This window comes from Dermochelys coriacea, chromosome 2 (genome assembly GCF_009764565.3).
Source record: "Dermochelys coriacea isolate rDerCor1 chromosome 2, rDerCor1.pri.v4, whole genome shotgun sequence".
In the NCBI taxonomy this organism is placed as follows: domain Eukaryota; kingdom Metazoa; phylum Chordata; order Testudines; family Dermochelyidae; genus Dermochelys; species Dermochelys coriacea.
This window is the reverse complement of record NC_050069.1, coordinates 45392666-45412282: the sequence shown is the minus strand read 5'-3', so window position 1 is coordinate 45412282 and position 19617 is coordinate 45392666. Positions and strand designations below refer to the sequence as shown.

At 40.1% G+C, this 19617-nt stretch overlaps 1 protein-coding gene across 1 annotated transcript in view; it reads right to left on the bottom strand.

Annotated features, from left to right (window-relative positions):
- Window positions 1–11018: 11018 nt before the first annotated feature.
- Window positions 11019–19617, bottom strand: part of TRIQK (triple QxxK/R motif containing) — a 94955-nt gene continuing 86356 nt past the window's right edge. Inside the window, 1 exon segment of the mRNA XM_038392788.2 lies at window positions 11019–14048. Coding sequence (XP_038248716.1) covers window positions 13935–14048 — 114 coding nt within the window. The 3' untranslated portion in view covers window positions 11019–13934.

The following is a 19617-nucleotide window of genomic DNA, read 5'->3' as shown; positions in this document are numbered from 1 at the left end:
AACAAGAATGATACATTCATACAAATAGGTTGAACACACTCAGTAGATTATAAGCTTTGTAAGGATGCCTTACAAAAGACCTTTTCCATAAAGCATATTCCAGTTACATTATATTTACACTCATAGGCATATTTTCATAAAACATATGGAGTGCAACATCAGAATGGGGAAACTGGTGCTCAGGTAGTAACCACATGATACTTGACAGAAGGAAAACCCTAACCCAGTGGCAAGGAGATCCAAGACAACCAGGGACCTTCCTCCTGCTGCAGCTCTCATCCACCTTCACAGCCGCAGAGTACTAGAAGGTCTTCTATATGCACCCGATCCACCATGGGGTCTTGTGAAGTTTGGACCACGGTTAGTCAGGAGCCTCGCCTTAGACCTGCTCACCAAGGGGGACTCTACCAGGAGTATGAAAGCTCCAGACAATGTAGCTCTGAGGGTCTTTAGCTCATGCAAGCCTCTTCACCATGACAAGGTTGCAGTCATCAGAGAGGAACTTCGTGCATTTCAAGACCAAGCCAGCTGCGAGACGTTCCAGCAGCCAGCACTTGTCTGAGAAACTCTCTAACTTGCCTGATAACACAAACATTCAATAGCACTGGGATCAACTTAAAAATACCATTCACAGTGCATGTGCTGAAACCATAGGATATTCCACTCATTGGCACCAAGACTGGTTTGATGAAAACAACGAGGAAAACCTTGCAGTAATTCAACAGAAAAATGCATTCCGTAACTGGCAAAATGATTCCTCTAACCGATGAAAACATGAGGTTTATCACCAGCTCAAAGTTGAAGTCCAAAGGACGCTATGTGCCATCAAAAACAAGTAGTGGCAAGAGAATGCCTCTGAGATCCAGGGTTTCGTAGACCAGGATGACATGAGAAGCTTCTTTCAAGAAAAAGAAATACATATGGGTCAATCTCCAAAGCCCCAACCCCTTTACGTTTCCAGGATGGCTCCACCCTCCTCAAGGATAATGCAGATATTAAATAACATTGGAAGGAGCTGAGAGCCTACTAAATTGCGAATCCACGGTCTCTGAAGACACCATTGAGTCTATTCCACAATGCTCAGCAATGGAACACCTTGCTGATCCCCCATCTTCTGAAGAAGTCTGGCATGCCATTAACCAGACAAAAAAATCAAAAGGCACCAGGCCCAGATGGCATCCCACCTGAGGTTTTTAAAGCTGGTGGAACAATGCTCCAGCACAAATTTTGCCTCCTCAACAAAATCTGGACCTACAAAAAAATTCCAATTAACTTCGAGAACACCAACATTGTTACAATATTCAAGAAAGGGGACAAATCTTTCTGCGGGAACTACAGAGGTATTGCCCTCTTCTCCATTGCAGGAAAGATCTTTGCCCAGATCCTACTAAATTGCCTCCTCCCCCTTAGCAAGGAACTCCTCCCTGAATCCCAGTGTGGCTTCAGGCCATCCCGAGGCACAACTGACATGATCTTCATGGCATGATAGATTCAAGAGAAGTGCAGAGAGCAACACTTGGGATTGTTCATGGCATTCATCGACCTACCCAAGGCCTTTGACTCTATCAATCATGATGCCCCATGGAAGGTGCTATGTAGGACTGGCTGTCCACAGAAATTCATTTCCATCATCAGACTATTCCATGATGGGATGACTGCCACCATTCTGTGCAACAGCTCAGAGACCGAACCATTTATCATTTGCACTGGTGTCAAGCAGGGCTGTGTCATTGTTCCAACACTCATCTCCATTTTCCTTGCCGTGATCCTGATTCTCATCCACGACCACCTTCTTGATGGAATCTGGATTAAGCATCATATGGATAGCCAACTCCTCAATCTCCAACGTCTCAGAACAAAATCTAAGATCACAAGAACTAGCATAACTGACTTTCAGTATGCAGATGATTGTGTCATTCTCGCACACAGACAGGCCGACCTGCAAAGCACTCTAAATCTTTTTGCAGATGTCTATCACACCCTGGGTGTCTCTCTCATCATCGGGACAAGCAAGGTACTCTACCAGCCCTCATCTGCACAAACTACTCTTTGTACTCCACAAATCACCATCCGTGGAGAACCCCTTGAAAATGTGGACCATTTTCCATACCTTGGCAGCCACCTCTCCCAAACAGTCAGCATTGATACAGAAATTGAATATAGGATCCGCTGTGCTAGTACAACCTTTGGAAGACTACTCAAATGAGTCTTTACCAAGATCCTGGTTTACAAGGCTGTTGTCATCCCCACTCTTCTCTATGAGTGAGAGACCTGGGTAACCTACAGACGACATCTCAAGCAGCTGGAATGGTTCCAGCAGTGCTGCCTCAGGAGGATTCTCAGAATCAGCTGGGAAAAATGATGCACTAACATCAGCATTCTCTCTGCAGCCAACATCAGCAGTATAGAAGTGCAGGTCATGAAATACCAATTCTGCTGGGCTGATCACTGTGTACATTTGCCTGACACGCACCTCCCGAAATAAATACTCTTCTCCCAGTTAAGTCAGGGAAGGGCTCATGGAGGGCAGCAGAAGCACTTCAAAGACATACTGAAAGTACACCTTAAAAAGGTAGGCATCAACCCAACAAACTGGGAGAACTTGGCACTGAACAGGACACAGTGGTGTCACACAATACACCAGGCTACAGCTCACTCTGAGGAGAACAGACGTGCTCATAAGACAGAGAAGTGACAAAGAAGGAAAGAAAGGGCACAGCAGTCAAGCCATAAACTATGTTTCCTCCAAGATTACACCTGTCACATCTGTGGGTAAATCTGCAGGGCATGAATTGGGCTCCTCAGACACTTAAAAACCCACCAATGAACCCCCTTGGCAGACATCATCTTCGCATTGAGGGATAGCTGAAGAAGAGATATGTCACATGCAGCAAGTCAAGAATGTGCATTATTTCTGAAAAAAGAAAAGGAGTACTTGTGGCACCTTAGAGACTAACAAATTTATTAGAGCATTACTCCTTTTCTTTTTGCGAATACAGACTAACACGGCTGCTACTCTGAAACCATTATTTCTGAGGCATTTTCATTGAACCAATCTTGATGTTTCCTTGTGCTAAAGCCTAGCATGTAACTGGCAGAACTGGGGGTTATATCATGAAGCTGGTTTCACTCAGCTTCAACATTCATTACAGGGTTGTCTCAGGATAAAAAAGCCTCTGAAAATATTTTCTGCAGTTCTTTCTGTTTATCTAAGAGCTGGAGCTTCTGGACGTTACGTTTATTTACGGCTTTGGCTCTCTACTGATGCTTCTTGGAACAGACGGCTAGCTACTTTTTGCTCCACACCAGTCTATGGTCAGGCCAACAGTCAGTACTTCTCATCAGCCTGGTCAGGTTCACTTCCCGTAGATCACAATGGCACATTATGACAAAATTTATCAAATGATGGTAGCGGGAATGAGGCTGTATCTATGGTGTTTTAAATTTGTTTGCCTGGAATACAGTATTGGTAATGACCAACCCACTGGCAGCACAGGTGGAAAGAAAAAAAGTACCATTGGAATTTTCACTGCCAATGCTATGGCTGTCAATGACGTTCTTCCAGACTGTATAATTATGGCTGACTCTGGCATTAAAATCTCCCAAGATTATGTTTATCATTGAGTGGAATTGATCTAATGATGCTTTTTAGGGGTCATCATAGAATTTTTCTTTGTTTGTATGGGGTTGGGAAAATGAGAGCATGTGCACTAGTAAGCATAACACATCTTCCACTGGACAGACAAATATGCAGAACCATAAGTCAGTGATGCGTTTTGGTAGAGAATCCAGCTCCTGTGAAATGGATGTTCAAATGGCAAAACTAACACCAGACTGGTGCCTTTTGGCAGCAGTCAAACCGATCCAACAGAAGATATATCCAGCACCAACCTCTTCAAGCTGAGACTCATTGGCAAAGCGAGTTTCACTGAGAGCAGTGATGTCAATCTTATATTTGTTCAGTTCTCAGGGAATGATGGCAATCCTCCTCCATGCTCAGGTCTGAAATGTCCAGACACTTCTGGACATTTCATGAGGCAGTATTGATGGTGCATTTTACATACTTCACATTGTTGTACTTTGATTGCAGAATTGGATGATCAACCAGCCACAGTAAGCTGTCAGGTCAGGAAATAGAGCAGGCATTGTTTAGGGATCCTTTTCTCTCCTTTCCTCAGATTGGGGAAAGCAGGGCTGTCCCTAAAAAGGGCTGCTCTGATGCATGGGCAAGATACAAATGATGCAGCTTCTCCAGTGACTATGATAAGCAACCATCATGTCCACACCACCATGTGTGCAGGTTTGTGATCGGGTGCTCCCAACAGTATCCTCTGTCTGCCCCCATTGCCTCTCCCCCATTGCTTCAGGACTTGAGACTTGTGCAACAAACTGACTACTTGCATATTAAGTGGATTTAAGTGGGAGGGGTTGTGCATCAGCCAATCCCACTTTCTCATTCCGGCCAGACAAATGCCCAATTGGTACAGAAAACTGCAAAAAAACAGCTGGTTAGGATGCAGCTATTTAACACATAGGTAGGGGCTAATATGCCACTTTGAGAAGCTGTACATTTTCGCACTGAAGTATAGCTACCATCACCATTTAACCCATGGTTGGGACTATTTACTCATAGCTGGGGCAAAGTACGTGAGTGCACACACCCATGGGCCTGCACACTCTACCTCTGGGGCCCATGATACTCTGAGAATTCTTGCACCGTTAGCCTGAAGCTGCAGTCAGTTTCCAGCTGGTGCCACGGGGAGCGAGAGTCTTGACAATGGAAAGGCTATGTATCAGCAAGAAGGATTCACAAAATCTGCCTTCCTTTTGCCAAAGCTACCTAGTGGCTGGGAACAAAGCAACAAGGAAAGGTAATCACACTACACAACACACTGTACGAGATACGTCACATAGTCCTGTGTCGAAGCACCACCGTCCATCTAGCAGTACGTCTGTCTCCAACCCCTGCGAATCCATCAAGATTTGTCAGCACAAAAGCCTTGGGCTTCTGCTCTGGCACGGGAAACCCCTTGCCACAGAATCTGAGCCAGTACTTCTGTCTCTTGTTCAACAGGGCTCATGTACAGCAATCTTACTTTAAATGGTTTGTTTTCCATCTTGGAAGCATTTATCACTCTCCATACTACTCCTCATTTTAAGTGTATGGGATCTCTCTCCAACTGGTAGAAACTGTAAAAAAATAGAAGAAACTTTTAAAGTGCCTCTTTCTGGGAAAACTGTGAAGCCCAGATTATATGTAGAGAAAAATGAAACCTTGAAGACCATTCTTTCCTAGGCAGATATTACTGTACTTTTAATCCTTGTACATCACCTAATGCTATGGTGATATGTACCATATAAATGCTGATTGATAGTTTAGATAGAACTGTTCCTTCAGGCTTTTTAGAGTGGTCAGAGCAAAGGGCACAATGGGACCTACAGGTCTGGCCTATAGTTCAACTGAGTGTGGATAGCTTCATTGGGTGGATTGACTGAGCAATTGAAGGGCAGCTGAATTTTTTCCATTAGTTTGTATTGCTTTGTAACATTTGTATTTACATTATTGCATGTGTGCTTTGAGTTTTGACAGGCACATTTTAAATATCTAAATAAATAAGAAGGCAATAGTAATTTTTTTTCATTTCTGGGAAAAACTAAATCATTTATTAATATGATTTATGAATCTGCCAAGTGAGGGACAGAGCTTCTGCACTGGTGCCAGAGCAGCCCAGGACATGAACCATAGTTCTGAAGGTCACAATTAATATCCTGGTTCCCCCAACTCCAGAGGAAATTAATCTTCTACTGGGCTATGCAGTAGTAGATTAGTTCCCATTCTATGCTGGTTCAGGTGCACTGGCCCATTCAAAAGGTTCCACACTCAATTCCAACCCCTGGTCACATACTCTCCACTGAACTGTGCAGGAAGGGAATGGATGCTACTCTCTCCCTCTTTGCAGTGTAAGCAATAGGCACATATACTATATAGGGGAAGGAGGGACATTTATGCCTCTTTACATCCCTTAGCAGGCATGTAACATGGAAGATCTTGCCCTTAATATTTATATTGTTTTCTTAATTGTACATGTTACACACTGTCCAAATCCCCTCTTCCTTGGAGAATTACTCTTTCATCCCAACACCCTTGGCCAGGACAATGTCTTATATACATTTGTTTTTCATCTTAAAGTGCACAGATGGGAAGTTATCTTCTGCTTCAGATTTGACACCTTTGGTTATTTATATAAAGTGACAGCTGTGTCTCATGGGTGTACATAAATATGAATATTAATGTCATGATATTATAAAGAATGTTTTTATCAGCATGAGTTTGAGATGGCCACAGCCATGAATGAGTAGTACAAACTCTCTCAAATGTGTAGACATGGCCTTTATATCACATATCACCCACCATGCATTCTGAATATGCCACAGATGTGGTATAGTAGAGAGAGAATCTACATTCAAATTCTATTTTGTGTGGTATTTCAGACTTTCCAGTCTCGCATGCTATCTGGTTGAAAATCTCTGAAGGCAGAAGGTAAACCTTGCTTATCAAGAATTTGGATACTTAACGCAAAGTATTAAAAAGGGTTCTGAAAAGAGAACAAAACTTCTCTTTTGGTATGCCATATCTCAGACCAACCTCGAATTTGAGCATAATATTCCCCGCTGGCAAAGATCATAAATGCCAAATTTCAGATGCAATGGATTTTTTTGAGGAATTTGACAGATGGGAGGGGTAAAACTGAATTTACAATAGAAAGGTGACTGCATCCTTATAAAAAGGTTATTTGTTCCTCCATAATATCTCAAAACTATGAGAAGTGGTGCCTGTGACCAAATTCTATCATCTAAGAACAAAGCAAATTTCCTATGAATTAAAAGCAGACAATGGTTATTTTGTGAAGTGTTCTCATGAATAATACAACCAAATTTTGAAGTCAATGAGGTTACTCATGTTTAAAGTTAAGATCATACTCAAAGTCTTTCAGAATAAAGCAAGATTGTCAGATGTTCACATGTATAGATCAGGTTGTAAATTGCAGTGCCTTCTAAAATAAAAATAAATCATTTTGTAAATTGAGTAATCTGCCCTAAGAAAGTTGCCTGTGTTTGAATTAATTTTTGAATTTAGTAAAGATTTGGAGGAACCCCCATGTTCTTTTGTTTGTATATCACAAACTGCTACCATTTAAAGGACAGATACAGTGGCACAAAGTTAAAGAATTCCTGGAGCAGAGCAGCTTGAGAATACCAATGATTAATAAACAGATAAAGACACATATGATTGCCTGCCGTTTTAAAATGAGCTGCTACCAGCTCATTAAGCTGGTGAGAACTCTTGAGACAACTGTTACAAACAGCCTTCCTTCAAGTCAAAAACGGTAGCATCTTAGTTCAAATTAAAGACCTTTAAGATTACAACCTGAGAGGAATCTTAATAAATTGCATTTCTCACAACAGTAGACTGATGTGCAGACTCATCACTCAGGGAAGAAAAAATAAAGTTCCAGCTACAGATCTCTTCACCTTCCTTTCTTCAGGACTCTCTTTAGTTCCAAAACATAAACAAAAACCAGAACAAATAATCTCAAACTACTGGGTATAACCAGCGGAGGCCTTTCCAGCTCTGACTGGCTGGACAGGGAGAAGACAGGATACATTCCTCCCCAGGATAGCATCCATGCTCCAGCTTTCCCTTCCATTCCATAACCCTCACCAGAGGAGGCTGGTGATAAGCATGAACCTATCCTTACAAGATGGAGTGCTTTTACACTTGTCACACACGGGTACTGAAGCAGAACACCACCAGACACAAGTGCTGGTCATGATTGCTGAAATTTGAATAGGAAAACTCTTTTTCTAGCATCTTGCCCATCTGAACACACATCCTAGATCAGAGCATCCAACTGTTTATGATAACAAATCACAAATGAAGGGTGGTAGAAAATTCTCTCCATCTAGTATGAACCGTGTTCTGCTCTTCTTTACCTTCCAAAAAAATCCAGATGAATCAGTGGAATTTGGCTCTAAAGCCAGCACAATAGGTGCAGGGAGGGTCAACTCTGTGCACAGGTGATCCTCTGATAATATAAACCAGCATAGGTGCTTTTATGCCACTCCCCCTCTTTACTGTTAGTGTTACAGAAGGAAAAAGATGTATCCAGAGAAAAGGGAACATGACTAGGAGGACCCCGTGCCATATCAATGCTCAGCTGTCGTTTCAGTCCGTTTGCAGGTGGTACACATGAGAGAAACCCCATGGCTGCTGTAATTCAGGACAGGGGGATAAGCTCTGTAGAGATGAGGCATCAAAGTCAGGGGCATCACACCCACACTCTCTCTCTCTCATCCAAACCCCCAAGATCCTCCCAAAAAGATTTCTGACAGACTTAAAGTGATCATCAGTTCTCCTTTCTTCTTCTCTCTGTCACAGTGGGATTGTGACACCAGGGTTACATCAGCCAATCATCACATTTTCTACTGTCCTCTCGCCTCATGCTTCTATGCTCTAAAATCCCTACATTCTATCAGTGATTGTCAAATCTCGTCCAGATCCAAACTCCCCTCCAAAATTCTCCCAAACTTCAGCAGATCCAAACTTGGCCAATCTCTATAATGGTTCTGAACAAACATTCCTTTGTGAGTGTTTGGAGTAAAATATGGACTTTGTCACTTGGGCCCATATATGAAGTGTAATTCACATTTTGAGTTATTTAATAAAAAGACATAGAAACAAATCTATTGTTTGAATGATTTTTTGTGGAGGGCTTATCATGCAAAACCAATATAACATGATAATATTTCCAGAAGTGAGAAAAAACACATCCATGAAACAAGTGTCCATGAAAAAGGAGCCTTTCACATGAACTATCCTTCACTATCACCAGTTATTTGATTGGTCCCAACATCTATAGTTCATTGTTACAACTGTCAAAATTGGCAACCACCAAGATTGTTGCCTCAATTAGGGACAGTAAACAGATTGTCCCTATTTTTAATGAAAAAATCTAAAATATAATACTTCACAGTTTAACATGTTTATTCATCTAAACGAGCTAAAAAATAATGGTGTGACATCTGTTTGAGAGACACTGGTACCTAACATTTTGGCTGTCTCTTCACCAATTTGGTTGTCATAAAAATAAAAAAAAAAGAGAGGAGAGGATGCTGTCAATTAAATGTATTGACATACTGTATAAAAATCCTTTCCTGTTCTTGGAAATATGTACTAAACATATAGCATGGTGTGTAAGGCAAGCTAAGCAGTAAGTAGGATGAAGGGAAGAAGCACAGTGCTGCAAAAAATGCAAGTCTGTTTCCCTCTCCCCCTCCCTCAGGGTGTCAACAAACTCAGTGTTGTACACACAATCTTTACCAGTTTATTCATCTTATGGATTCATTTCTACAAGTGCAAGCATAATCTACTAGCTCAGAAGCAGTCCAAACACCATATTTCTGCAGACTTATTGTCGTCCCATATTGTTATTTGCTTAGTCATAGGAATCACTGATTATTATGCTAGTTTGCATAAATAAATAAATGCCATAAAATCTTTATTATTCTGTTTGTTGGGATTCTAAATTGATTTTAAGCACAATCCACTTGACCTTGAAAAATAAGGACTCAATTGTGTCTTAGAGGCACAAGACCATGTTGGAACAGTATGGAGTACTTGCCTGTTGGGAGCCACTAGAGGCTTCTTGCTCATTTGCAAAGGGACCATACATAATCTATCCCTAAATTAAGTGATGACCCCTTCAATAGTAGTAAATGTCACTGAACCAGTATAGGCCTTTTAATACAGTTTCTGCCCTCCCCCATTAGAAAGGATAATTTAAATTATTATTTATTTTTAAATATAATCTATGATCAAGTGGACAAGTCAATTATTATCCAGAGTTGAGGACTACCCCGGAAACCTAAGCAAACAAAAGAACTCTCTCATATGTTCTCAGTTAGATGTAAATGCATAACCTTATATATGTCATTGTTACTACAGCTAATGGGATAAGTTGATGGGGATATGATATACACAGGATCACATGGTGCCTATTTAACAAGCTACAGTGATCTTTAAATAAAGCACCCTTCAATAAAATTTTAAATAAATCTCTGGGGCCCCTGTTAGAGAGACACTTATAATTACAGTGTATCCCTCATTTTCAATAAAAACGCATTCACGGATTACTACAAATACCGGTAGTAACTAAGTGGCAATGTATAGCTCCTGTACTATTTGTACCATTGTAACCACCGTTATGGAGTTCGTAGGCTTCTGTTGTACTCCTGAAATTGTTCCAAATTTTGCTTTTACTTGTCAAAGAAAAAACAGGTACTAAACCAAGCTGTATTACTCAGGATCATTGCTAGCAGCTACAATCCTTCCAAAGACAAAACATGTACCTAAGTGGGGAGGTGAAACAGAGCAGCAACCCTCATTCTTCTGCAGGACCTAGAGCCATCCATCACTGCCCAAAAAAGAAGGCATGGCCAGCCAAGACTAGAGCAGCTGGAGCTGCTCTGAGTCAGTGCACCTCCTAAGTTGCTTCTGCTGGCTAGGAGCCTGGTCTAGAGTTTAAAGATGCACTCCTTAAGCAGAGGGCTGCAGCAATACTGGAGCCTGCTCTATCCCCAGAATTGAACTCCCTCATTTTATAGCTGCCCTATGGAGCTGAGTCAAGTCCAAGGTGGTAGCAAGCCATATACAATTACTATTACAGTATTTTCTATTGGTTTAATATGACTAGGACCAGATCAAAGCAGTTCAATTTGTAAAATGTACTGTATTTGAGGAGACTAGAACAGAAATGAAGCTCTCTATGTTACATTTTCAACATTTAAACCAGGGGCAGAAATCACTTGGTTTGGTCCACAACTTATAAACAGTGTGCATTCTTTGGTAACACTGCTCAAACTTGTATATTGTGTTATCTAAGCTAATTTAATGTTCTTTCAAATGTACGTTTCATAGCAATGCAATAGATCCAACTTTAATAAGCGCTTTCAAAAAGTTCAAAGTTTAAAAATTCATTTTATTATTAAAATAGTCCATGAGCTATGGTTACAAAGACAAATGACCTAAAAATTATGGGACTGATTCCGATCTCAGATACATACATAGGTATCATTATTAGAGAGAGAGACAGAGAGCGCGCACACCTAGCATGCATTTGAGGAGCTAAAAGCAACTTCACTTAAAGATATCAGGAATGGATACCTGCTGTGCTCCAAAAGGTATACTGGGAGACATAATCACAGGGCAAATTTTGATCTCACATTAGTGAGAGTAATTAGGAGTAAACAGGAGTAATTTCACTAAAGTCAAAGGAGACAGTGAAAATAGGTGTAAGCAAGACCCAACTCAGGCCTTATGTTTAATGCATTTGTGTTTATAAATTAAAAAATAAAACAGGTGGATAGTTTGACTAAAGCTGGGACACCTGCTATTAACAAACCTCTGTCTGTATCTAGTGGACTGAAAAATAATGGAAAATATTGCACTTATGCTTTCAGTCCACTAGTTACAGAAAGCACAAGTGCAATATTTTCCATGTATTTGCTGCAATATTCTCCATATATTCCCATGTGCACTGGGCATGAATCTCCTCTCATGTTCTAAGCAATAGCAGCTCCCTAGTTACATGTGACTTAGTTATGTCTGTCACCTGAATGAAAAATAGCTGAATGCAAAATGCAGTACTTGAGAACATAATGGAGATTTGTAAAATTTTCTAGTCTAGGGGACTTCTGGTCCATAAACCAATAAACAGATTTAATTCATCCACAGATGCAGTTTGGTTTTTACTTGTGACTCACACAATATGGGAAATGTTCTTGTTCTAATAACTTCAAGTTACTATTTTAAGTTAAATGAAAAGAAGAATATTTCTAACTGTTTCAGAACACAGAATATATATATAACAATACAAAATACTTAGCACTTCTATTGCATGTCTCATACAAAGCACTGTACAAACATTAGCTACATAATCCTTACAGCATCCTGTGAGTTAGTGGAAAATGCTCATGCAAAATGAAAGAGAGGACTGCAGCATTTTGAGACATGTGGTATGGCACTCAGTGAAGTGAAAGGCATGTCACATCCAAAATGCCAGCTTGTGATTGCCTTTCACTACACTGAAAGGAATGCCACATCATAAAATGCTTCACTCCAAGTGCTATACGTTGCTAGACATTTGGTGGCATATATAATATTACTGGACTACAAGTACTATGAATGTATGATTTTGGGGATTTGGTGACTGCAAAAGTCACAATTTAGAGAATGAGAAATAAGTATAATATTTCCTTTTCATACATATGTTGGAGATGCTGGTGTATTCCACATTTCTAGATGAGGTGTCCTATATTACACAAACCGAATATGGAACATAAAAAGTGTATCCTTAGAGACTCATAGTGTATATAGGCATCAATACTGTATGGTCTAAACATTAACCATATTGATCTAAATTCCTGAACCAGGTTTTAAGTGGTGATAATGGGGTTGTGGGTCAATTTAAAATAAACATAATCTTATATACTACACTATTAGTATAGTTTTGGTTTCTCTTTGCCTCCAATAGTCTCATGTCAAATCTAAGTCTAACCTGAACACTTCCAAAACAGTCACTAAACAAAGGGAACTCAGTGGTTTATCCCTTAGTTATGAGACTGTTATATAAGAGAAATTAGGGTTAATTTGCCAACAGAGTTTCTACAAGATGTCAGTGAGTCAAGACTCTTCCAGTTTTGGGGAGTAAGCATGAAAAAGATTTGTTAGCTGGTACAACCCCTTACATTAGTTTGATGGGAAAAAGATAGTATAACTGGAAAACAAATTTTTACCACAGCCTCCTAATGAGAGAAGCAAGCTGCTATTGCAATTAGCAGGAACAGTATAATTAAAATAGAATTTCAGCTTCATATTAATAATAGAGCAATATACTAATTAAAATCAGCATCAACTGAACTTTCTACATATACCAGTGCAGACAGCCCAAAAGGCAAGGAACTCTGTTTCAGAGGCATATGTTAATGTTTGAGCTTCTGTCATCCAGGTGCCATTTCTGACAGAGCACATGTGCACTGAGCAGTTGGCAAGGAATGAAAAAAGATTACTGTAGATACATGTGCACATAAAATCTCGGATATAAAATAAGCCCTACTGGAAGTGGGAGACTATTTCTAAAAAGAGAAATTACCTATGACTTCCTATGTGAAGAGCTTTGCATAATGACAGGTTTCAGAGTAGCAGCTGTGTTAGTCTGTATTCGCAAAAAGAAAAGGAGTACTTGTGGCACCTTAGAGACTAACAAATTTATTAGAGCATAAGCTTTCGTGAGCTTCATGCATCCGATGAAGTGAGCTGTAGCTCACGAAAGCTTATGCTCTAATAAATTTGTTAGTCTCTAAGGTGCCACAAGTACTCCTTTTCTTTATGTGAAGAGCGAGAGAGTGTAAGACTCAGGGTGGTGCAGATGCCCTGGAAATACAAATCAGTAAAGCAACTTGTATTTGGGGACTTGTGTTTTCTTTTGTATTTTTAAAAAAGAAAACCTAATTTCACTATTGAAAAGTTTGGATTCATGGATTTAAGTCAGGACAGCCTACCCAGAAGTCAGCAGCTATTGTTTGCAATATCAACAACAATATGCAAAAAACTGTCTTTTGGCATCAGAGTTCTCAGCCTGAGAAACAAATAATGTAAACAATTCATTTAATTCATAATAGTACAGCTTCCGTTTTAACTTAAGCAGCTTGCTTTGCATGAGTCTTCTTTGCCTGTTCTGCAGATATGAATTTTCAGAGCGATGAGATATTGCATAGTATTATTATGCATTAGAACTGCGTTCCCAAGTAGCGTTGTTCAAGGTAGTTGCTTTTCCTGAAGAGAATCTGATGGTAGGATAGATACATTGCATCTGCTAGTTTTCGTTTGGATCCAGATCAAGGTCAACTTCACTTGATAGATTAAGATAAAAGAAAGCGTAGAAAGCCAACAGAAATACCAGTATAGCTGCAAGGACAAGGGCAACTTCCTGTACAAAGGAGAGAAAATTTTCAAAACAATAAAATGTTAGATACAGTATCATCATTTCAGATAAATCAAGAACAAATGTTACCTTCCATCTGTATCAAACCTGCAGAAGTTAAGTTTTCATCAGACCATATAGTTTCCACAACCAAGTGGCTTTTTAATTAACACTGCTTTGCTGCCACCATTTCAGCATGTTATGGAAAAATTGTACTTGACGAGATGATCAATTTTTTGGTGGGCCAGACATATCCTTTTTGGCAATCAACACAGACCATGTTCATAAAAGAATTTGAAGGTTTGAATGCAAATGTGAGCAATGAATTTAGATTGTGTTTGGTTATTTTTGCATTTTCTAGAAATATGATTACTTTTTTCATAGAATTGTAGATTCCTAGGCCAGAAGGCACCATTGTGGTTATCTAATCAGACATCCTGTATAACACACATCACAGAACTTCCCCAAAATAATTCACAGAACATATCTTTTAGAAAAATATCCAATTTTAAAAATTGTCAGTGGTGGAGAATCCATCATGAACTGGTTAAGTTGTCCCAAAGGTTAGTTACCCTCAATATTAAAAAAAAAAAAGTTACGCCTCATTGCCAGCCTGAATTTTCTCTAGCTTCAGTTTCCAGCCATTAGATTGTGTTATACCTTTCTCTGATAGACTGAAGAGCCCATTATTAAATATTTATTCCCCATGTAGGTATCTACAGACTGTAATCAAGTCACCCCTTAACCTTCTCCTCCTGAAGCGAAACAGATTGAGCTCCGTGAATCTATCACTAGAAGTATGTTTTCTAATCCTTTAATTGTTCTCATGGCTCTTCTCTGAATCTTTTCCAATTTATCAACATCCTTCTTGAATTGTGTGCATCTAAACTGGACATATTTCAGAGTAGCAGCCGTGTTAGTCTGTATTCGCAAAAAGAAAAGGAGTACTTGTGGCACCTTAGAGACTAACAAATTTATTAGAGCATAAGCTTTCATGAGCTACAGCTCACTTCATTGGATGCATTTGGTGGAAAAAACAGAGGAGAGATTTATATACACACACAGACACACACAGAGAACTCCCTCCTCAGGCCCTTCGTTACCAGCACTCCCAGCTATCTTCGAGACACCACTGACTTCCTGAGGAAACTACAGTCCATTGGTGATCTTCCTAAAAACACCATCCTAGCCACTATGGATGTAGAAGCCCTCTACACCAACATTCCACACAAAGATGGACTACAAGCCGTCAGGAACAGTATCCCCAATACTGTCACGGCTAACCTGGTGGCTGAACTTTGTGACTTTGTCCTCACCCATAACTATTTCACATTTGGTGACAATGTATACCTTCAAATCAGCGGCACTGCGATGGGTACCCGCACGGCCCCACAGTATGCCAACATTTTTATGGCTGACTTAGAACAACGCTTCCTCAGCTCTCGTCCCCTAATGCCCCTACTCTACTTGCGCTACATTGATGACATCTTCATCATCTGGACCCATGGAAAAGAAGCTCTTGAGGAATTCCACCATGATTTCAACAATTTCCATCCCACCATCAACCTCAGCCTGGACCAGTCCACACAAGAGATCCACTTCCTGGACACTACGGTGCTAATAAGCGATGGTCACATAAACACCACCCTATATCGGAAACCTACTGACCGCTATTCCTACCTACATGCCTCTAGCTTTCATCCAGATCATACCACTCGATCTATTGTCTACAGCCAAGCGCTACGATATAACCGCATTTGCTCCAACCCCTCAGACAGAGACAAACACCTACAAGATCTCTATCATGCATTCCTACAACTACAATACCCACCTGCTGAAGTGAAGAAACAGATTGACAGAGCCAGAAGAGTACCCAGAAGTCACCTACTACAGGACAGGCCCAACAAAGAAAACAACAGAACGCCACTAGCCATCACCTTCAGCCCCCAACTAAAACCTCTCCAACGCATCATCAAGGATCTACAACCTATCCTGAAGGACAACCCATCACTCTCACAGATCTTGGGAGACAGGCCACTCCTTGCTTACAGACAGCCCCCCAATCTGAAGCAAATACTCACCAGCAACCACACACCACACAACAGAACCACTAACCCAGGAATCTATCCTTGCAACAAAGCCCGTTGCCAACTCGTCCACATATCTATTCAGGGGATACCATCATAGGGCCTAATCACATCAGCCACACTATCAGAGGCTCGTTCACGTGTGCATCTACCAATGTAATATATGCCATCATGTCAGCAATGCCCCTCTGCCATGTACATTGGCCAACTGGACAGTCTCTACGTAAAAGAATGAATGGACACAAATCAGACGTCAAGAATTATACATTCAAAAACCAGTTGGAGAACACTTCAATCTCTCTGGTCACTCGATCACAGACCTAAGAGTGGCTATCCTTCAACAAAAAAGCTTCAAAAACAGACTCCAACGAGAGACTGCTGTATTGGAATTAATTTGCAAACTGGATACAATTAACTTAGGCTTGAATAGAGACTGGGAATGGATGAGTCATTACACAAAGTAAAACTATTTCCCCATGGTATTCTCCCCCCCCCCACCCCACTCCCCACAGTTCCTCTGATATTCTTGTTAACTGCTGGAATTAGCCTACCTTGCTTGTCACCATGAAAGGTTTTCCTCCTCCCCCCCGCCCCGCGGCTGGTGATGGCTTATCTTAAGTGATCACTCTCCTTACAGTGTGTATGATAAACCCATTGTTTCATGTTCTCTGTGTGTGTGTGTATATAAATCTCTCCTCTGTTTTTTCCACCAAATGCATCCGATGAAGTGAGCTGTAGCTCACGAAAGCTTATGCTCTAATAAATTTGTTAGTCTCTAAGGTGCCACAAGTACTCCTAAACTGGACATAGTATTCCAGTAGGGGTCGCACCCACACCAAATGCAGAGGTAAAATAACCTCTCTGGTCCTGGTTGAGATTCCCGTTTATGCATTCCAGGGCCTCGTTAGCACTTTTGTCCACAGCATCACACTGGGAGCTCATGTTCACCTGATTACCCACCACGACTCCCAAATCATTTAGATATGCTTCCCAGGATAGAGTCCTCCATTTTGTATGTATGGCCTACATTCTTTCTTCTTTTAGCAACAAGATTGCAAATTATTAACGAAGCATGCACACCACAGTGGATATCAATGAAAAATGCTTCTCCTACCTCTCAACCTAGCAGAAAACAATGTGCCACTGTACCAATCTGCAAAATCCATCAGTGCAGGAAAAAACTTTTCCATGCTCTTCACTTCAATAATGCTGGCAGAAAGCACCAGAGTTTGCATTTGCACTTAACTCCCCCTCTCCAAAGAAAAACCTTCTGTAGCTGCCTTAATTATAATAAATTAATCTTCTACAGTGTAGTTGATTTATAGTAGGCTTCAGAATTTGAGAAATGCTTTTGTAGTAAATGCCACAGGGCTGTCTGTTATCATATCCTCTTTTTCTTAGGGCTACTTAACTTAGGCTCCCAAATGTATTAACTTGCAGTATAACTATCCTCTTTATAATAATACTTCTTTACAACACAAAAAGACACTGTTCTATTAAAAAACAATAATTTCAGTTCACTGGAGAGGGCAACATACTCCTGTACATTATACAGTGTTGACTACCATTTTCATAGGCAGTGAAATATGGAGTATGACTTTGAATACCGCACTGTTATATTGCCACAATAAATGGAAATTGTCACTTCCACTGGTGACCAGAGTGATTATACATTACCTCACTGCCTAATATCGTGATTAATTTTTAAATCATGTTCGGGGGCCCTTAATAAAAACAGTTGAACTTTGTTAAAACAAATCCCCACCACTCCAACCAAAAATAAACCAAAAATGTGGTGCAATGGTCCATCTATAAATCATCTGCATCAAACCACCCATTCAGATACATAAAAGGATAGGAGGAGAAAAGAGGGGCTAAGTAGGTGTGTAGTAACTAATATGAAAAGGAAAGACTGACAACAGGATTTCAAAACAGCCAGAGAGGGGGTGAGAAAGATATTGTCAGCAAGAAAGGTCCATAGATAGGGCTACTGTGGGAAGGGCACTATAGTAGGAGCTATTAGACCTGGCACTGACCTCAGCCTTCTGATTAGGACGTGGTCCACTAGAAAATTAAATTGGTATAACTATGTTGCTCAGAAAAACCATACCCCCTGAGCAGTGTAATTCATCTGATTTAAGTCCCCGAGTAGACACTGGTAGGTCGACGGAAGAATTCTTCTGTTGACATAGCTACTGCCTCTCGGGAAGGTGGATTACCTCCCACGGGTGTAGTTACTGTCTACACTGCACTGCTGTAGCATTTTAAGTGTAGAATAGCCATACCTCATTGTGTCCCCAAACCTGAAGGAGTTAAAATTTTTACTAGCTACACATTTTAAAATCAGGAGCATGATCTGGTGTTCTTCTCTAGAACAGCATTTTCATTTGCATTTACATGAATGCATTTTATATTTGATCAGAATGTTGGATCAATCATTCAAACATATGTCACCTAATAAACTTTGAAATATTACTGCTTATTTGACTTATGCTCTGTACAAATCTTTGTTCTATGAGAACCCTTTAGTTTATGTTCTACAGGGATGGTGGTTTAATTTTTAAGTCACTTGCAGCATTGTTGTAGTGGTATTGGTCTCAGGATATTAAAGGGACAAGATGGGAGAAGGTAATATCTTTTATTGGATCAACTTCTGTTGGTGAAAGAGACAAGCTTTTGAACTTACACGGAGCTCTTCTTCACCAACAGAAGTTGGTCCAGTAAAAGACATTACCTCACTTACCTTGTTGCTCTAATTTATAAGTGATTTTTATTCTTCTAAACAAATGTTTAAATTGTTTGTATAAATTTGCTTAGGGCATTTGCTATAGGCTGTAACTAGAATTTCCTATTCTAATTATACTATAATTTGAACCTTATCATCTCATTTTATATTATTTGATTAAAAAAAGAATTACATCTAATTTACTAACATATTAAATGAATGTAATTTTTGCTTTGTTGCAGTTGCAACACTTCTATATCTCAAAAGGGCAGAGCAGCATTAGACAGGTTTCATTTATTTTCTTGTATCCACAGCTGTGCTCCCAGACCCATCTGGCCACACAGCTACTAATTTTAAGAGGATGTAATGAACAAGTGACAAACAACTGCAAATTCCATCTGCTCAGAAGAGTGGACAACAATACCATACAATGCAGCCACCATTTACACTGACACAGAGAGCAGTATTATTTTTTCCCCTCTCATTTGGATGCTAGGCTTTCCACTTTATCGCAAGCTAACCTTTTTTTTTTCCTCCACCTCTTCTTTCCACAGTCGCCCTTAGAAAATTGTGTGCTGTATGTAAAAAACTTGTTGGCAATGTTTTATAATGAAGAAGCATTTCCTAGTGATTACAAGAAGAAACTGGGAGTCAGAAGATCTGGATTCTATTCCCAAATTATCTAATGATTTGTATGACTTTAGGAATTTATCTTTCTCTACACCTTAGCTTTGCCATCTATAAATTGGGGATAATACTGCTA